Genomic DNA, 18070 nt, shown 5'->3' with positions numbered 1-18070 from the left:
AGTGCTAAAGCTCTTTAATTTTGCTCTTCTGTGCCTGGTTGCCATCTTCTCCACCAATTCTGTTATTCCAGTGTGAAACCTGTCCCAGGTTGGTGCTGATTGGCATTGCATAGCATGGGTTGTTGCCTTTTCCCGCACGATGAACTGCCCTATCTCTCATCCTAGACTGACCTTGAACTTTAAATAACAACTTCATTGAAAAGTTTTCCAAATATGTAAGGATTTTTTGTTAAATGAGGTGTCCCTGAGTTACAGGAACCATTGTCATAGATAAAAATCCATTAGAATGTTCATTGTGTATAATACAACAGTATTTAAATACTGTTTACAACATTTCATTAAGGATCTTTATACTTCCTTGTCTTAGTGGTTTTTTTCTCAGAAATTGATAAAATATGTACCTCTCAGGAAAGGAGTAAAATAGAGGGAATTTTATTGAAATCCTAACTCTTCATCCTGTGTACTGGGAAGATGTTACTGTATGCTTTGCTGTTACCTATATTCTTTGACTTCATCAGGATGAACTGCTTAAAACAAAAAATAAGGCTCAGGATACCAAACTCTTCATAGAAAATCAGGAAGCGGAAGAGAGAAGACTCCTAAAAATCATTGCTGAAGCTGATGCTGAGAGGTTGAAGCAGAAGAAGGAAATTGACCAGGTAGGAATCTCTAATTTGACTTTTCAAACGCACTGCATTCTATTCCCTCATTTGTCCAATGTATATTTAATGCATTGATCCCTAGCTAATGTACTACTAAAGCTGTATAATGCTGTTGAAATTAAACTATTAAGAAGTGAGGAGAATATGTAGTTTATACATTCATGTGGAAATGCTATGTCCAGTAGGAGTAAAGAGATGATTGTCCACTTGTACTTGATGCTGGTGAGACCACACCTTGAATATTGTGCTCAGTTTTGGGCACCTCAATCCAAAGAGAGATATCTAGGTGCTGGAGTGAGTGCAGAGGAAGGCAACAAAGCTGATAAAAGGCCTGGAGAATAAATATTATGAATAGCAACTGAAGGAGCTGGAGCTGTTTAGTTTGAAAAAGAGGAGGCTGAGGGAAGACCTCATTGCTCTCTGCATCTACCTGAAAGGATGTTGTAGAGAGGTTGGTGCTGGTCTCTTCTCACAGGTGATTAGTGATAGAACAAGAGGGAATGGCCTCAAGCTGCAAGACTGACATTAGGAAAATTTTTTTTGCAGGAAGGGTGGCCAAGCATTGGAATGTGCTGCCCAGGGAGGTGGTTGAGTCACATTGAGCCTATGTGGCTTACTTGGTAGCGCATAAGACCCTTAATGGGAAAGTCATGAGTTCAAGCCTGCAGTGGGCAGTAGTGTCCTCCCTACTCCAGTCATGAGGTCTGTGGTGACAGGTTGGACTCGATGATCTTTGAGGTCTCTTCCAACCTTTGTGATACTGAATACCAACCCTGGATGTGTTTAAAGGTCATTTAGATGTGATTCCTTGGGTTATAGTTTAGGGGTGAACTTTGTGGAGTAGCGTTATCGGTTGGACTTGATGATCCCAGAGTTCTTTTCCAACCTGAATGCTTCTGTGATTCTGTGGCTGAACCCTTATGGAGGAACTATATATTGCCATATTTCTTTCACTAGTAACAGTGAAACTTCTTAATGCACATGGTTTGATTGATGCAAATATAGCTGTGATACTTCGGGGTTGTACTGAGGAAAGGTAACTGAGATTATTGCTTTGCCCTGCATCCTTAGGTTATCAACGAGAGAGATATCCTAGGATCTCAGCTAGTTCAGCGCCATGAAGAAGCAGCTCTGCTCTATGAAAAGATAAAAATACAGCAATCCATCTTAAACAAGGGTGAAGCCCAGTACCAACAGAGAATGGAAGACATGCGGCTTCTCAAGCTGGAGATCAAGAAACTCCGTCGTGAGAAGGGAATACTTGGCAAGACCGTTGCGTGTGTGGAGGAACTCAGGTAGAAAAGTTGATTGAATACATTTCCATAGGACTGCATCCATGAATTTCAGATGGAAAATAGTTTTCATAAGTAGTAAAGATTAGTATCAACATTATACCTTGAAGAAAGGGATTGTTTGGTTTGACCTCAAGTGCTCACTGGATTAAATTCACAAAACAATGAAAACATGAGAAGGAAGAAAGGAGGGAAAAAGACATCTTGGCCAAAGTTGAAATGTGAATTAGTGCCTATGGGATAAACTTGACAGACAGCAGCAGAAATAGTATTCATAGTTCAGTGAGCTACCAGGTGGCATCCAAGGCCCAAATTAATGGAACTACTTTTTATTAGGCAATCTACCGAGGATGGGAAACACTTGATATATTTATAACAAACCTCTGCACATTTTCAGAGCTCTCTCCCTCCAGATTTATATGCAGGCTTGCTCTGCAAGAAAGAATCTTTTTCATTTTCACTGAAGGTTGTGTTTCTTTAAAACAGGCTGCAGAAACAGGCTGCAGTCTCCTCCTCTGGCTTAACGTTTCCCTTCTGTTTTTTAATGCTCCTCTATTTGAGGTGTATTCTTTGCTGATGGGAAACTTGTCATTTTCTATGGAATCAGTCCTGGTTTGTAAGGAGAGGCAGCTATGTTTTTAGGAGATAACTGTCATACTAATTTTCTAATGCTACCACAGTTTTGGGTGAGATCTTTAGTTTAACTGTATCAATATAATTCCATGGCTTTCACTGGTGTAAATTAACTTCAGTCCATGGTCAGTCCCATTGACTCCAGTGGAATTATGCCAGTTTGATTTGATGTAACAGAAAGGAGAACTGGGCACGAAGCATTAGCAATTGCAGTTTTCATCGACTGACTGCAGACAGGAATAGGATTTGAACTTGCTGCCCACATGCATTCAGCTGAAAGTCTGTTACTGTATTGAAACCCAGTGATGGTAGTGAAGTATAGTGCAATGCATGCTGTGATGGGTGGATCAATTCTTGCTAACTGCATCAGCAATCACATACTGTAATGAAGTCCAAAACCATCATGAAAACTGCCTGTCGAAAGACTCTATTTATCGCTTGTGCTGCTAATTAGCTTTCTTGATTTGCCAATTGGAGATATGGGTTTTTTTCCTCTTCCATAACCTTGCTCAACCTCACATTTAAGAAAAGGTCCTTTTCTCCCTACTGAGCAAAATGCAACTCTGAGTTTGGCAGAAAATGATTCAGAGGTGGAGTAGGCACATGGTGATCCTGCCCCTTCTTTCCTCTTGGAGAACTTACAAGATCTGCTCACTGAAGGGCTAACGGTTGGACCATTGCAAAATGTGTCTTTTTTTGCCTCCCCTCAATCCCACCTTAAAATTGATTTTAAATTCAGCAACAAATCACCCCTGAAATTCCTTGAGAGGTAATAAGAGTAAAAGAAATAAATCCTGGGTTCTCTAAAGAACGGTGTATATCATACTTATGTTCTAGAGTATGTTTTATTTACAGGACTGTGTGAGCCATGCAGATTTAAAGCCTTCTTTTAAACACAATCTGTTAGATTTAATACAGGGGTAACTGGATGTGATTCCATAACTGATTCATAGGTTACTCTGGATGAATTGTCTTTCTGTCCTCAATGTATGTAGGAAGATGTAGGCAGTGAGATCCAATAGGTTGTGGAGTAGATACTCCAGGAGCTGATGAAAAGTGAATTAAGATCTCTAACTGTGTTACCTTATGGTTTCACCTGTTCAGTGCTATCAATATCAACTATTAATCACAAGATTCACTTTGCCAGTGCTGAAGTGCATGTGAAAATTATTGGTTAATGTCCATATTAGTGCCTTGGTCACGTTGATGTGGTTTCAGTGTGGGTTTTTTTCTTTCTGTTTTATGCTGGTCTTAAGACAGGAGGTTCATCACATGCAGAAGGAGCTATTAAGGGAACAGACTCGGTGCAAAGTTTTGGAAGAAGAACTGGAGAATCCCTTGAACGTTCACAGATGGAGAAAACTAGAGGTGATCTGTCAGCATTTTAAGTTCCCAAAGTCTGTATTACCAAATCAGTCACACAGCACAAAGCCTATTTCATTTACTGTAATGCAAATTATCTCGAGGGGCAGGCACACTGAAAATTTCCATAGTACCAGTGGAATGGTTAACTGCTGAATGGTTTCCTTGCACAATGCAATCAGTGTCATTTTCTCAATGAAAAATTGCAGAGGAATTTGTAAAGAGCCAGTCAAATGCTAAAGGGAGTAGGTAGGAATGCATAAGGTGAATTTTGAAGGGGCTGATTCCTTAACATGGTTGACAAGAAAGAACGATATCTTTTCCTTATCGTCCTCTATCCTCACCAGTTAGGGAGATGTATATGGGAAGAAAGGCAAAATTACACAGAGTCATGGAACAGGTAGTCTGGGGAATGGACAGACATGAGGCCAGAAGGTAAATTACATTTGTGAGAAGAGGCCTCCACATAAACAGTGGTGGGCTTACAAAGCCCATTGCACGTACTGTGAGTTCAGGTGTTACATATGCAGCAGGTCTAACTTTTCACACCAGTTGAACCTGCCAGATGAATGGGGAAAAATCAGAAACATCTGTAAAGCACAGACCCAATATACAAACTTCAGCTGGCATCACTGGGTATTTTTGAAGTAAGTCAGAGCCAGCTGAGATCTCTCTACCACATGAGTCTCTGATTTGATGCCAGCGTGGGTTGTTCAGCTGCTCGAATAATGAGTGGTAACGTGCTGGTACCTACAGAAGTGGAGCTGAGTATGTTGGCTATGCTTACTCCATGATAGTTAATTTCTCATCTCTCCATGCTGAGCTTAAAGCTGAATGGTGTGCTTAGCTGTTCTCATGGAAGGGTAATAAAAGAGAGGATGCTGAATTAGGTTAAAGACATCTAGGTACAATTTGCAAAAGCACCTGGTAACAAAGGAAAATCAAGGTAGTCAAAATATTCAAATACCCAGGAAAATGAATGTATAAAGAGACATGTAATGGGAAATTACTTCTTCCCATTCTAGGTCACTTGTTTGTACTTGGAATGCAGAAAGGCCAGCAGATGGCAAGATCCTTATGAAATAATCCTGATGGGGTTTTGGTTCAATTCCTAATGAATAAACACCCTCATATCACTACAGTTGTTACACACAAATTGACAGGATGTTTGGGAAGGGCTATAAAAAAATCAAGGACTGAGTGGGTCACAGGGACTAAACTGCTTTTTAGCCTGGTTGCTCAGGAAATGGTCTTGTGAGCTCTGCATCCCTATCTGTGCTAGTGTCCCAATTACACCTCAATTGATTAGTCAATTTAGATAAAATCAGACAAAAGATTAAGAGCTACAAGCTACCATGTTTTCATAAACTCAAGGAAATACACAGAGAACAGGACTTTTGGTGCTCCTCTACTGCACTGAATTTAATCCCTATGAGACACCACACGAAAGGGGAGAAATGGTAAGAGGTCTTGCGAATCCCTGAGTGGGGAAAGGGTTCACTCAGAGTTTTCATTAATGGATTCAACTAGAGGATACAAAGTGGTGAAAAAGTAAACTTTGCAGGCTGTTCCTTACAAAATTACTTGTTTGCTCCATGGAGCTTCCTCCGGATGCAATCTGTGACAAAAGGATGGAAAGAGAAGGAGAGACATCTGTTAGCTCCTGGTCTTAACAGGCTATGTAGACAGAGGGCAATGATATAGTGCCTACACTCTGTCACCTTTTTAAGCACCTAATTCCGCTGAAGAATGAGAATCCACACATATGGATGTTTTAAAGCCTCATAATAATTCATCAGTGTACCCCCATAATTTATTCCTCTTAACCTCTCAACCTGTTTCAAGACTACATTGCAGTTACTCTTTCTTTTGGTCAAGAAAAAAATCTTTCTCTTCCTAAAACTTGGCTGGTATTGTCTGAAATTCTTAAAACACTGTAAGGTAATTGCCCTGCTCTTCATTTGTCAGTTTCTGCTAAAATTTATATATGAACCTCCTTTTTCTTCCTTTCCATGTCATCCTACCAATCTTTCTTGGTTGGGGTTTAAGTTCTGAAGGACTCCTATTTATGTTAGTTGTTTTAAGGAGGATTCATAAGGGCAGTAGTAGTAAACATGAACATGTTCCAACTGATCTTCAAGAGGCAGAGATTCAACTGAGGGCTGCTTGTATAGATGCTATTTAAAAACTCCCAACATTCCCCCCTGATTTTATATTTGTCACCTTTGAACATGCAGATATTATGGTTTTCATTTGCAAGCAAGAAACACTAACTTGTTATAATGTGTAATTGTTGAGATTGCTCTGCTCTTGCCTAGGCCAGTGACCCAGATACTTATGAACTGATTCAGAAAATACAGAGGCTCCAGAAGCAGCTTATCAGCAAGACAGGTGAAGTGATAGAGAAAGAACTGCTCCTTCAGGTACTGCAGCATCATTATTTTGTTGTATCTCATTAACACATATGACTTATCCTGCATTCTCTGACTGCTCGGCTGTGCTTCCTGAATGTTCTCTAGATGCATGACTTTGAATTTCTTTTGCATGCCCCTTGGATAGCTTTAGATGGCAGCACTGACTCACTAAAGAGAACAAATAGCATCTGATTAGTTGATTTTTGTATTCTGGTTTCTGATACCTGGGCAACTCTGAAAAGTAAAATTAAAGGTTTGCTTCAGTTTATTCGTGTCATAATTTGGTGTTTAGTCAGTGTTAGACCTTTTTAAAGGGCTTTTTGTCCTTTTAACCACACCTATTATGACCAGGACATGAAGAAAAATCCTTGTTGGATTCTATTTGTGCTTAGCTTGGCTTTTGGCAGAAGGAATCCTACAGAGTTTCTGTGATTTAGATAGGCTGCTGTCTGGGCCACTTTTGACCTCAAGATCTTGCTGCTGAGCTTTACCAAAAGCTAATTTTTGTGATAGCTATCTTTAACTGTCAGATGTCCCTTAACCCCAGTACTACCAATTAAGATTTATGGTGTAGAATTGAGGAGAGACTATATTCCTATACTGCAAACATTGCTATCAAACACACATATATATATCCAAAAAAAAGACTGTCCTTGGGCTTCAATCATAGCTGTGAAAATGTGAAGTTTATCTCCTTTTCTCTGGTGACTGCAGAGATAGCTACAGTTTCCCAAATCTAGGTATGATTTTTAACATCTTGGTTTTAAATACCCTTATAGTCTTGATATCTATATTGAGTATCACTCAGTGGAGAGTGCATAGTGACCTGAATCTCCTGTCTCAAGAATTAGCTCAGCAGCTGCTGTCAAGGTGGGGTTTCTCTCTCTTTCTTTCTTGTTTTGTAGGAAAAAATAGATCTGCAATTTTATTTGAAGGTAATGTATGAAATATGATGCCTTTGCTTGGAAAAAGGTAATCTTTCTTGCACAGCACTGAAATGCTGTCAGTGAAATAGTTTGTTAGCTTAAACAAAATGTAGCAAAAATAGCTTCAAAATTACTGTGCTTCACCTGCGCACAAACCCAATTCTGTTAGATTTTTATATAGTATCTCTTTCACATCTTGCCTCTTCCTGAGTCTGCTCCCATTTAGCCATTATCATTATTTAGAAGTGAGGAACTGAGATACAGAGGCATTAAATTGCCTGCCTAAGAAGGTCTTTGAAATAATAGATATTTAAGACTATGGCACTATGCTGGCTATTGCCACAATCTTTCTGTCTATACAGCAGTTCTTCTGTGGCAACTCTGTGGGATTTTTTTGTTACTTTCCCAAATTTAGTCAGAATTTGGCTATAAAAAAGTCAATTACTACATCTAGAATCTCTGTGGAGGTCCTTTACATCCAAGGTTGGCTGCCTGACCAGCCTAGTGGCCTACAATGATAGAGTGACGATATCAGTGGATAAAGGAAGAGCTATGGATGTTGTCTGTCTGGACTATCAGGCCTTTGACAAGGTCTCCCATAGCATCCATTTCTTCAAATTGGAGTCATAGGGATTTGATGGGTGGAATGTTGGGTGGGTAAGGAATTGGTTGGATGGTCATACCCAGGGGTAGTGGTCAACAGTTTGATGTTCAGATGGAGGCCAGTGACAAGTGGTCTCCACAGAGGTTTTTACTGGGTCCAGTGCTGTTTAATATCTTTGTCAGCGCCACAGACAATGTGATCAAGTGCAGCCTCAGCAACTTTGCAAACAACACCAAGATGGGTGGTGGACTTAATGCACCAGATGGATGGGATGCCAGCCAGAATGACATGGACAAGTTTGAAAAGTGACCTGGGTGAACCTTGGGAGGTTCAACAAGGCCAAGTATGGGATCCTGCACCTGAGTCAGGGCAACCTCTGATACCAGTACAGGCCAGAGCATGAAGAGATTGAGAGGAACCCTGTAGAGATGGACTTGGGGGTACTGGTGACTGAAAAGCTGGACACGAGGTGACAGTGTGTGCTTGCAGCCCCGAAGGACAACCATGTACTGGATTGCATCAAAGGAAGTATCACCATCAGGTCAAAGGAGGTAATTCTGCCCCTCTGCTGTGTCCTGTGCTGAAGTCCTCAGCACAGGAAAGACATAGATCTATTGGAGCAGGTCCAGAGGAGGGCCACAAAATGATCAGAGAGCTGGAACACCTCTTCCAGGAAAAAAGGCAGAACATGTGGGGATTGTTGAGCGTGGAGAGGGCTCCAGGGAGACCTTCTAGTGGCCTTATAAGAAGGACAAACATATTGGCAGGGTCTGTTGTGTCAGGATAAGGTGTAATGGTTTTAATCTGAAAGCAGCCTGATTTAGACTAGATATAAGGAAGACATTTTTGACAATGAGGATGGTGAAACACAGGCATAGGTTTCTCAGAGAGGTAGTAGAAGCACCATCCCTGGAAACATTCAAGATCAGGCTGGATGGGGCTCTGAGTAATGTGATCTAGTTGAAGATGTTCCTGTTCATTGCAGGGGATGTTGGACTAGGTGACCTTTAAAGGTCTCTTCCAACCCAAACTATTTTATGATTTTATGATTAATTCAGGCACCAGTTTCCTGTGGAAGAATGCTGAAATGAACATCTCTCTCTGAGACTCTGATGGTAAAGAGAAGACTGAAAATACCATGCTCCACATTCTTTTCAGGGCTTTGCCACTGATTTTTCTGAGCTCTTTTCTGTTTTGCCACAGTGTTTTTAAGTCTTCCATCATGACTGAATTAGTGCTCTTTCATAGGAGAGTGTAAGTAAGAAGAGACTGAGGACATGCCCCTGCTCATTTCCTCAAAGGGCTGTGTCCTACTGAATAGGTCATTGACGTTGGGCTTGCAAGTGTACTAGATGAGCTGCTTCTGCTAAGCGGCTGGATAACCTTGTACAAGTCATTTTGTTATTCTTTGTACTAGTTTTCCTTGGTGTGATGATAAAATCTGTTTTGTGAAGTGATACTCTGATACTCACTAAAGCAAAGTTCTCTCTAGTAATTTATGAAAATTATCATAGAATCATAGAATGGGAGGAAGGGACTTCCAAAAGTCATCTAGTCCAACCCCCTCTGCAGTAAGCAGGGGCATCCTCAACTGGATCAGGCTGCCCAGAGCTCTATTGAGCCTCACCTTGGATATCAGGGAAGGTGCCCCAACCACCTCTCTGGGCAAGCTGTTCCAGTTCCATGACTCATGGTAAAGAACCTTTTCCTAACATCCAATCTAAATCTGCTCTTCTCTAGTTTGAAGCCATTGCCCCTTGTCCTATCACAGCAGACCTTTGTAAATAGTCTCTTTCCATCCTTTTTGTAGGCTCCATTCAGGTACTGTAAGGCTGCTATTAGGTCTCCTCAGAGCCTCCACTTTTCCAGGCTGAACAACCCCGGCTCCCTCAGTGTGTCTTTGCAGCAGAGGTGCTCTAACCCCCCTGATTATTTTCACGTCTCTCCTCTGGACCTGCTCCAATAGGTGTATAGGAGGGCCACAAAAATGATGCTATCATGTTCCAGACTCATTCTGGTGAAAGAGTGAGCCAGAGGAGCACCTCCAGCATTAGGAAATTAATGGAGAACAGTAATGCTAACTTTCCAAAGGGAGCTGAGCTGTGGACACCAGGAAGGTTGCATCACCAAATGCCCCTTCTGGGCAGTTACCCTTATTCAGTGGAGTGTAGGTTTGGATCCTGACTGAAAGATAGACTTATGGAAAACAGTAGCCATTCAGCTCCCATTTCCAGACTTTTTAATTTTTGTCCCCTCAATATAGTTTCTCTTGCCTACTGAATTTGCTGTCTGATTAGTGTAACAGCCACTGTATAACATACTGCTCCCTCATAAGCCATAAAGCCTGTGCATCCTTTTTCTTAACTTTTTTTTTAATCCTGGTAAATCCTCTCATCCTTAAAGCCATTCAGTGTCTGTTTTTTCATGGATCTTTTCTGGAAGTCAGCTCAGTTCAGTTCAGTCTCTGCTCATTTGCAGGACTGGGGGAGTTACTGATAACTTAGCCTGTACTCAGAATTGGATATTGCAGAAGCTGAGGGATACAAAGAGGTCTGAGAACCACCACTTTCCCCATGCTGTGCTTGCTTGCAAAAGTCACACCTCCTCACTCCCAGTCATCTTCATCTTCACTTTGCCCTGCGACAAGGGCACAGCCATTGCGTGTATCTGCTCTCAAATGATCTTCCTCTCTTGCTTGCTGTACAGAACCATTTTTCTGTGTGTGTAGTCATTGTGCTGGCAGATAGGATATTTGCTGAAGGTGAAGCTTGAGATTGTCTCTGTCTGTATATTGTGTGACTTAAATTTCCTCATATCAAAGCATGGTAATAAAATAAAGTGAAAAAAATTATGTGGATTGATTACTGTGTATTAAAAACAACTTTGGAAAACCCCCCATCTTTCCACATGTGGCAACTAGCAACAGAACAAGAGGACACAGTCTCAAGCTGCACAGGGGGAAGTTTAAGCTTGAGCTTAGAAAGACATTCTTCATAGAGAGAGTGATTGCCCATTGGAGTGGGCTGCCCAGGGAGGTGGTGGAGTCAGCATCCTGGAGGTGTTTAAGAAAGGACTGGATGAGGCACTTAGTGCCATGGTCTAGTTGATTAGATAGGGTTGGGTGATCAGTTGGACTTGATGATCTTGGAGGTCTCTTCCAACCTGGTTGATTCTGTGAAATGGTTCAGCCCAGTGTCAGCAACTGACAGTTTGATTTGTAGGATATTCACCTTGGCTGCAGTCTCATGCAGAGCCAGAGTGTTGGTATAAGGAAAGAGAATTCCATTTGTACTGTATGTGTTGTAGTTCTGTTTTCTAGCTGTTACCTTCTTTTTTTTTTTTTTTTGTAGTAAATAGTATTTTAAATAAAAGTTGGTTTATTCAGGGAACCACATTTCAGAATGAGCTGAATATATAAATGGAAATTATTGCAAAGTAAGGATTATGGCATAGAGATTCATGCAGAAAAACTTCTGCTTGCTTTACCAGGGCTTGATGTGTATGTGATCCTGCCCTTCTTACTTACTTTTTCAGTATTTCTCACCTTTGGAAAAGATGCAGCAGTAAAAGCATGCTACAGTCTGTGCTGTGTGGTTAAAAGAACGATCCATTACGTTTCACTCAGAAAATGTTGATTGCTGATAGTGTAGGAAAAACCCAGCTTGACTCTAAAATCCCATACAAAGACATCTCTTAACCTGCCAGCAGGGCAAATTTTTTGTATCAGGCATTTACTGAGAGGTATTGAATATGCAGCATGATGATGATGGGTTTTTATAGAATTACCTTTCAGAGGTGAGCACTTTAAAAAAGGTGTAGAAAGATGTCCCATGGTATAGAAAATACTGAACTCTTTTCTTGTTCCTGATTTATCTGTGCCCTGTAGCCACAGCATCCTGTGTTATAACCTCTCAGCTCTCATAAACCAAGGAAGTGTGGACATCCTGAGACTTTGAAGAGTAGCTGCAATGCAGGAGGTCATACTTTCTCCTTTAACTCAGACATTCTTACAGTTGTGAGCTGCTGTGCTGACACAAAATGCTGGCTTAAAAATGGTATGAAAAACCAAGGTCTTGAATACTTATGGCAAATAAAAATCCAATGGCAATTTAGCCAAACGTAGGAAATGTTGTTTCAGGGTTAGCCAGCTTCCATGTTAGAGCCATTACCTTCCTTCTGGACCTGTGCAATTAGAAGATAAAGCATATTTGTGTTTCTTCTTGAGTAATATTACGGGACTTGGTGGAGGAATACCTTGTGTGTTAACCAAAGGATTTCCTGATTGGGTGAAGGACTCTGTGAACACATCTGGTATGAACAAAATGCGTTGTGTGGCCATAAAGATATGTGTAGTTATTAATAAATGGCAGTGTTCTGCTGAACAAATCCTGACTGCAAAAGAGGTACTTGCTCACTTTGCACGTGGGGCAAATCCCTGTTCTGATCTGCTGCATGCTGTACAGTGATGTGGCACACTCTCAGTGGTTTGCCTTGTTAGGATTATGATTGGTTTGGTTTTAGCGATTTCCCCCATTAAAAGTGGATTATTCACTGCTGTATTTGTTTCAAATTTAGTTCAGTCTCTTCAGAGTGAGCCCCTGTAATTTGATTTTATGTCTGACTGAGTGGAATTTTATTCAGCTGCACATCTTGGAATGGGTGGCAGCAGGAAGATTCACATTATATGTCAGTTTCCTCTGTTGTCAGTCAGCTCAGAAGGTTGTTCATAAATGTAAGAGAGAGAGATTTGCAACTAAGGTAATTCATGGAGTGCAGGCAAGGGCAAATGTGTCTCATTTAAACCTGCCATGTGGTAGTGAAAACTATTGTTTTTCTGTACATGTATATTTTGTAATCACTATTATTTCAAGTTCTTATTCAGTATTGTTTCAATTTGTCAGTAATCACAAACCATAACTGGGCAGTCAGGATGTGATGCTTTCAGACTGTTAGAACCTTGAGCTCATAGTTTCAGAGTGCAAGGGCAAAAGGCATGATTAGCTCATATATCTGACTCAGAGATTACAGCCAGATAACACCCACATGTCCCTGTACAGAGCCAAGTTTTGAGCTAAGTTTCAATCCCCCCCAAAGAACTGATGGTCCCACTGACAGAGAGTAGGAGGAGGAGGGGGGATGCTGCTGTCTCCAGTATAAATCAACAGTTTCGTTTCAGGTATTGTGAGATACAGGGAGGAGAGAGAGTTAGAGAGTTAGAGTTAGAGACTTTTCTCTGTGACCTTGGGCAGCTTACTTAGCTTTTGCATGCCTTACATCAAGGGAAGAGAGAATAAAATAATCTCCACTCTTGTAGTGGTGTGTGAATGAATATATTAAAGACATGACTCAATTTAGTAGTAGTAATAATAGCTAGCTAAACACTCAAAATAGGCAGATGTTTTATTTCGTTTGTGCTGACTTCATAGTAGAGCTGCTCTATCCAATTTGAGGTGCTTGTTGCTATAGTGTCTGAGCACATACATAATCATCTTTATTTCTCAGAGCTGGTACTATAGTTTCATAAAGAAACCTGCTTGAGAACAGCCTGTTACCATGTGGGTTTGTGCAGGCTGACAGTTACTGAAATCAAAGTTTTCTCCCAGCTAGTGGAGGAGCCTTGGGATCTGCTTCCATATATTCATTACACAAACATTTTCTGCCTCTTTATTATCTAAAATACTAATGTTTTTCAACCTTCTATCATTTTATCCGGTCCAGTTCATGAGAGCCTAATTCTTTCTTTCCTTAGCTTGGCAGTTTCCTGAAGCATGCTTCTGCTAGATTCGTCATTTCTCTCCAATGCTTCATGTAGCTTCCATTACACAGAACATAACACAGGAAAATGTGCTCCAATGCCCACAGAATCACAGAGCAGTAAGGGTTGCAAGGGACCTCTGCAGATCATCTAGTTCAACCCCCATGCTACAGCAGGATTACCTAGAGTAAATCATCCAGAAACATGTTCAGGTGGGTTTTGAATGTCTCCAGAGGTGGCAAATTCACAGCCTCTCTGGGTAGCCTGTTTCAGTGCTCTGTCAGTAAGAGATTTTCTCATCAGACAGCCTGCTAAGGAAAACAGGAGAATATATATATATTTTTTTTTTTAATTACCTGCCTTTATATTGGTATTCCTAAGGCCCAGTTCACTTTATCTAGCTATTATCTGTACATCTTCTAAATGGCTGAGATTTACTTTACCCTCTCAGGTTTGGCATTTATGTATTTTTGGTGCTGAGTACAATTCTACTTGGATCCGACAGCGTGAGCTACTTACATGTTACATGCAGGGTAGATAGTCTGAGTTGGAGAATTTTTTGGCACAATTGTCTATTTTCATAAAAATAACTGCAATTCATTTCAGGAAACTAATGACTGTAGAATCCCTAAGAGTCTCTTTTGACTTGGCCATTGTTGTTTCCCTGTCATCTTGTCTTTAGAGAGATTTTACCAGAGGCACTTTGGGAGAGTGCTTTATACTCTCTGAAACTTACAGGTGAGCAACAAAACCCACTGCCAGAATACTTTCTTGACTGCTCCTTTAAAATTTATATGTGAAGTCAGCATTTTGAAGGGATATTTCCATCTGAAAATGAAAAGGGAAATTTTCTTTTTGGCTTTTTATATTTTACTAGGACTTAGCCTTTTTTTCTGTTTCTATTTCCTCTGGAAGCACTGGCTTCTTGTTCTGTCTTGCAACTGAAGCTATCACTTCTTTCAGCCCTCAATTAAAGGGGTGAGCATATTGAGCTCTAGGCCTTTTCTACACTTAGAACTACCATTCCTACTGGCATCCCCTCCACTTTTCTGGTTTAACTTATACCAGCTATTGAATGGCACAAGACTCTCATGCCACTACAGTCAGCCAGTAGCATAGCTAGTGGCATAGCCAGTAGCATAGCTAGTGGCATAGCCAGTAGCATAGCCAGTAGCTGATGTGGCTATGCCAGCACAAAGAAATTGCACCACTGACTGAGAAGGCTAAGCTGGCCATTGAAAACAAAACAAAACGAAAAGAAACAAAATAAAACAAAACAAAACAAAGCAAAACAAAACAAAATCAACCAGAAAAGAAAATGTTTTCCTGTCCTTATAAAATCTAAGGGGTGTTACATGTCTTAGGGAAGAGAGAGAAACCAGTTCCTGGTTGAGTGTGGATTTTGAGTTTATCACTCCAGTTCTGAGTTGGTGGCCTGAATTTCAAGGGATTTATGCTGGAATATAGAAATGAGAAGTACAGTAAGGACTCAGGCCTAACATTTACTTTTTGGCTTTCAGCTGAGTATGAATCATAAGGAAAAAGTTTAGTTCCCCAATGCCATGCAGAATTAGGCACCGGTATGCCAAGGACACTGTAAGAATTGCCTTAATTTAGAATTGGATTTCAAAGAGAGTTTATATTCTTTTTTCAAATTAAAAAAACTAATGTATTCTCATGAACTCTGTCTGTAACCCACTTCTAACTAGTGGTGAGCAAAAATGATCTAATTATCAGCACAATATTTTGGTGCACAAAAGTCTACCAAGTAACTGCCGTCAAATTAATTTCAGTCCAGTGCATTAAATCTGATTTGAACTGGAGTCTCCCATGCAGTGTGAAGTGAGATAGGAGAGTACTTAATGCATTGACTCATCCTCTAGGGCTAGTTTTTCAGGGTCTTTCCTCCTTGTGCCTTTTTCTTATTTCCATTTTATTGTGCTTGAAATGCTCATTGATTAACTAGGGCTTTGATTAGGGATTTTAACTTTGACTGCAAGTGGAAATGTTCTGTGGTTTAGTATTGACGGTAAGCTGAAGGATCAGTGTCTTTTAGTGAGTCTATGCCTGGTGTGATGATTTCTCCAGACAATTAGCATTTCTCTACTGCCTTTTGTTCTGACATAGATACTATTTTTCCAATTAGTTTATTTATTTATTTTTTTAAATGATTGTGTATACAGAGGAGTTCTTTAATGGTAGAACCACTCACACTGGAGCAACTTGTAGAATCATTGTGTTCATTCTCAGTACAACTTACCTGGGTTGTATCCAGGCCTGTGATGGTGTAACAAGTAATAGTGTCTCACCAACAGGAAAGGTAAGAGTCATGTGTGTGAAGGTCTGTTGAAGGTCTGCAGATCTACCTGAAAGTTTTGTGTAACCCTTAAGAGTTCATCAGTGATTTGAGGGATGCTCAGTTCCCTCCCTAGCTCTCCTCAGGAACTAGTTGATTTCTATTTCTGCCTATTTTTGAATACACTTCTTGGCACATTAGTTTATTTTAGCTCTTCTAATCTCAGTCCATCTAGAATTAGAAGATGTTCTATGCTATAGAAATGTAAAGCCTGATAAACTGCTCTTAAAAGCACGCTGACATTTATGTTCTTTCCCTGCTCCCACACACGTTGCAATTCAAATGGAAGAGAATAAAGTCCTTCCTGGAAAATAGCTTTGAAAAAACAGGTAGGAAAGGGGCTGATCACTTTAATTTCACTGGTGAAAATAATCATCTGCCCTTTAGAGTAAGAAAATAGTTTTCCAGTAAAAATAGTGCAAATATATCTGGCACTGGGAAATGGGAAGCAAAGCAGATTAGTTAGTGACCAAAGAAGCGTTTTTGGTGAAGAATTTTCTTACTGGAAGTGTTTGGGTTTCACTGAATCTTTGTGGAACTACATTGACCTCATAAACAAAACAGATTTCCAGTGACAAATGGTTTTGGACAGAAGCAAGGGGCAAATTTATTCCAGAAATTAGAAGAAAATAGATCAGAGTAACTTCTGAGAATCTGCAGCATTTTTAGCTGCTCTAATGGCATTTCAGTAAGAAATATTCAGATGGCATTTACAAAGATAAAGAAGTTGGAAGTGGAGTAAAAATCTCTTAGGGTTTATAGGTGACAAATGTTCCTGAATACAGAATCTGTTGTTATTTTTTTTTTCTAAGGAGAATTGATGTATTTAGTTGACTTTGAGCTTGAAAGGGAACTGTAGAGGTTGTCAGATGCAAGATTGCCTCATGCAAGACTGATTTAATTACACAAATACATCCTTGATAAGTGAATATCAAATATAGATCGATTTCCTCTACTCTAATACACATACTGCCAGTCTGTGAGTCTGAGCATGTATGAAGAGATTTCCCATCTCAAAGTCTACTGTCATTTCTGGTTGTGACTTTTCTCCCTATTGCTGTAGTCTAGCCCTGGTGTTTCTGAGAAGCGAGGAGCTGATGTATTGGCTTACTCAGCATGGAGGGAGCTTAGGAGAGCAATTTTCATTTCTCTGTATCTCTGAGAAGTTTTAGTGAATTATGACAGTTCATGTAGCAACTCTTTCTGTGTAGACCTCTTGTAGAATGAGAAGAGGATCACTGCCCTGGCTTTAAGCAGTGATTTGCTGCTCCTTGAATACTGTGTCCAGTTCTAGGCCCCTCAGTTTAGGAAAGATGTTGGGTTGCTGGAACGTGTCCAGGGAAGGCCAGCAAAGCTGGTGAGGGGTTTGGAGCACAAGCCCTATGAGGAGAGGCTGAGGGAGCTGGGGTTGCTTAGCCTGGAGAAGAGGAGGCTCAGGGGAGACCTTATTGCTGTCTACAACTCCCTGAAGGGAGGTTGTAGCCAGGTGGGGGTTGGTCTCTTCTCCCAGGCAACCAGCACCAGAATAAGAGGACACAGTCTCAAGCTGTGCCAAGGGAGGTTTAGGCTGGATGTTAGAGAGAAGTTCTTCACAGAAAGAGTGATTGCCCATTGGAATGGGCTGCCCAGAGAGGTGGTGGAGTCCCCATCACTGGAAGTGTTTAGGAAGAGACTGGATGGGGTGCATGGTGCCATGGTTTAGTTGATTAGATGGTGTTGGATGATAGGTTGGACTTGATGATCTTTGAGGTCTTTTCCAACCTGGTTAATTCTATTCTATTCTAGTCTAGTCTAGTCTAGTCAGCATAAGTGCATAAATAACCTTCAAATACTGAAAAGAGGAGGTTGTGTAAACACCCAAGGTACATCACTGTCATCCGTAACCTGCATCAGAAAAGCTGAAACTACGACCAACAATGTATTTTATTCAAATGAGTTACATCTGGTTTGAACCAAGAAACTCTGAGCATGGATACCTTGTGTCACTAGATTTAAAATATTTTGTCAAATGACCCTGTTCTAACATTGTTAGCTTCACCAATAGCTTGCTAGAATCACGCTTGAGT

General features: G+C 40.6%; 1 protein-coding gene across 2 annotated transcripts in view; it reads left to right on the top strand.

Moving 5' to 3' along the window:
- The window catches only part of CFAP58 (cilia and flagella associated protein 58), a 72012-nt gene that overhangs the window by 35120 nt on the left and 18822 nt on the right, over positions 1-18070 (top strand). For both annotated transcript variants that reach the window (XM_068139215.1, XM_068139214.1), the window contains 4 exons: positions 519-659; positions 1734-1957; positions 3844-3955; positions 6268-6372. In XM_068139215.1, coding sequence (XP_067995316.1) covers positions 519-659; positions 1734-1957; positions 3844-3955; positions 6268-6372 — 582 coding nt within the window. The remainder of the gene's footprint in view (positions 1-518; positions 660-1733; positions 1958-3843; positions 3956-6267; positions 6373-18070) is intronic.

This window comes from Melanerpes formicivorus, unplaced genomic scaffold (assembly GCF_026170545.1).
Source record: "Melanerpes formicivorus ecotype bairdi unplaced genomic scaffold, bMelFor1.0.p_v2 SCAF_6, whole genome shotgun sequence".
NCBI classification, from domain to species: Eukaryota; Metazoa; Chordata; class Aves; order Piciformes; family Picidae; genus Melanerpes; species Melanerpes formicivorus.
The sequence above is the reverse complement of the archived record's forward strand: the minus strand, read 5'-3'. Positions and strand labels throughout refer to the sequence as shown.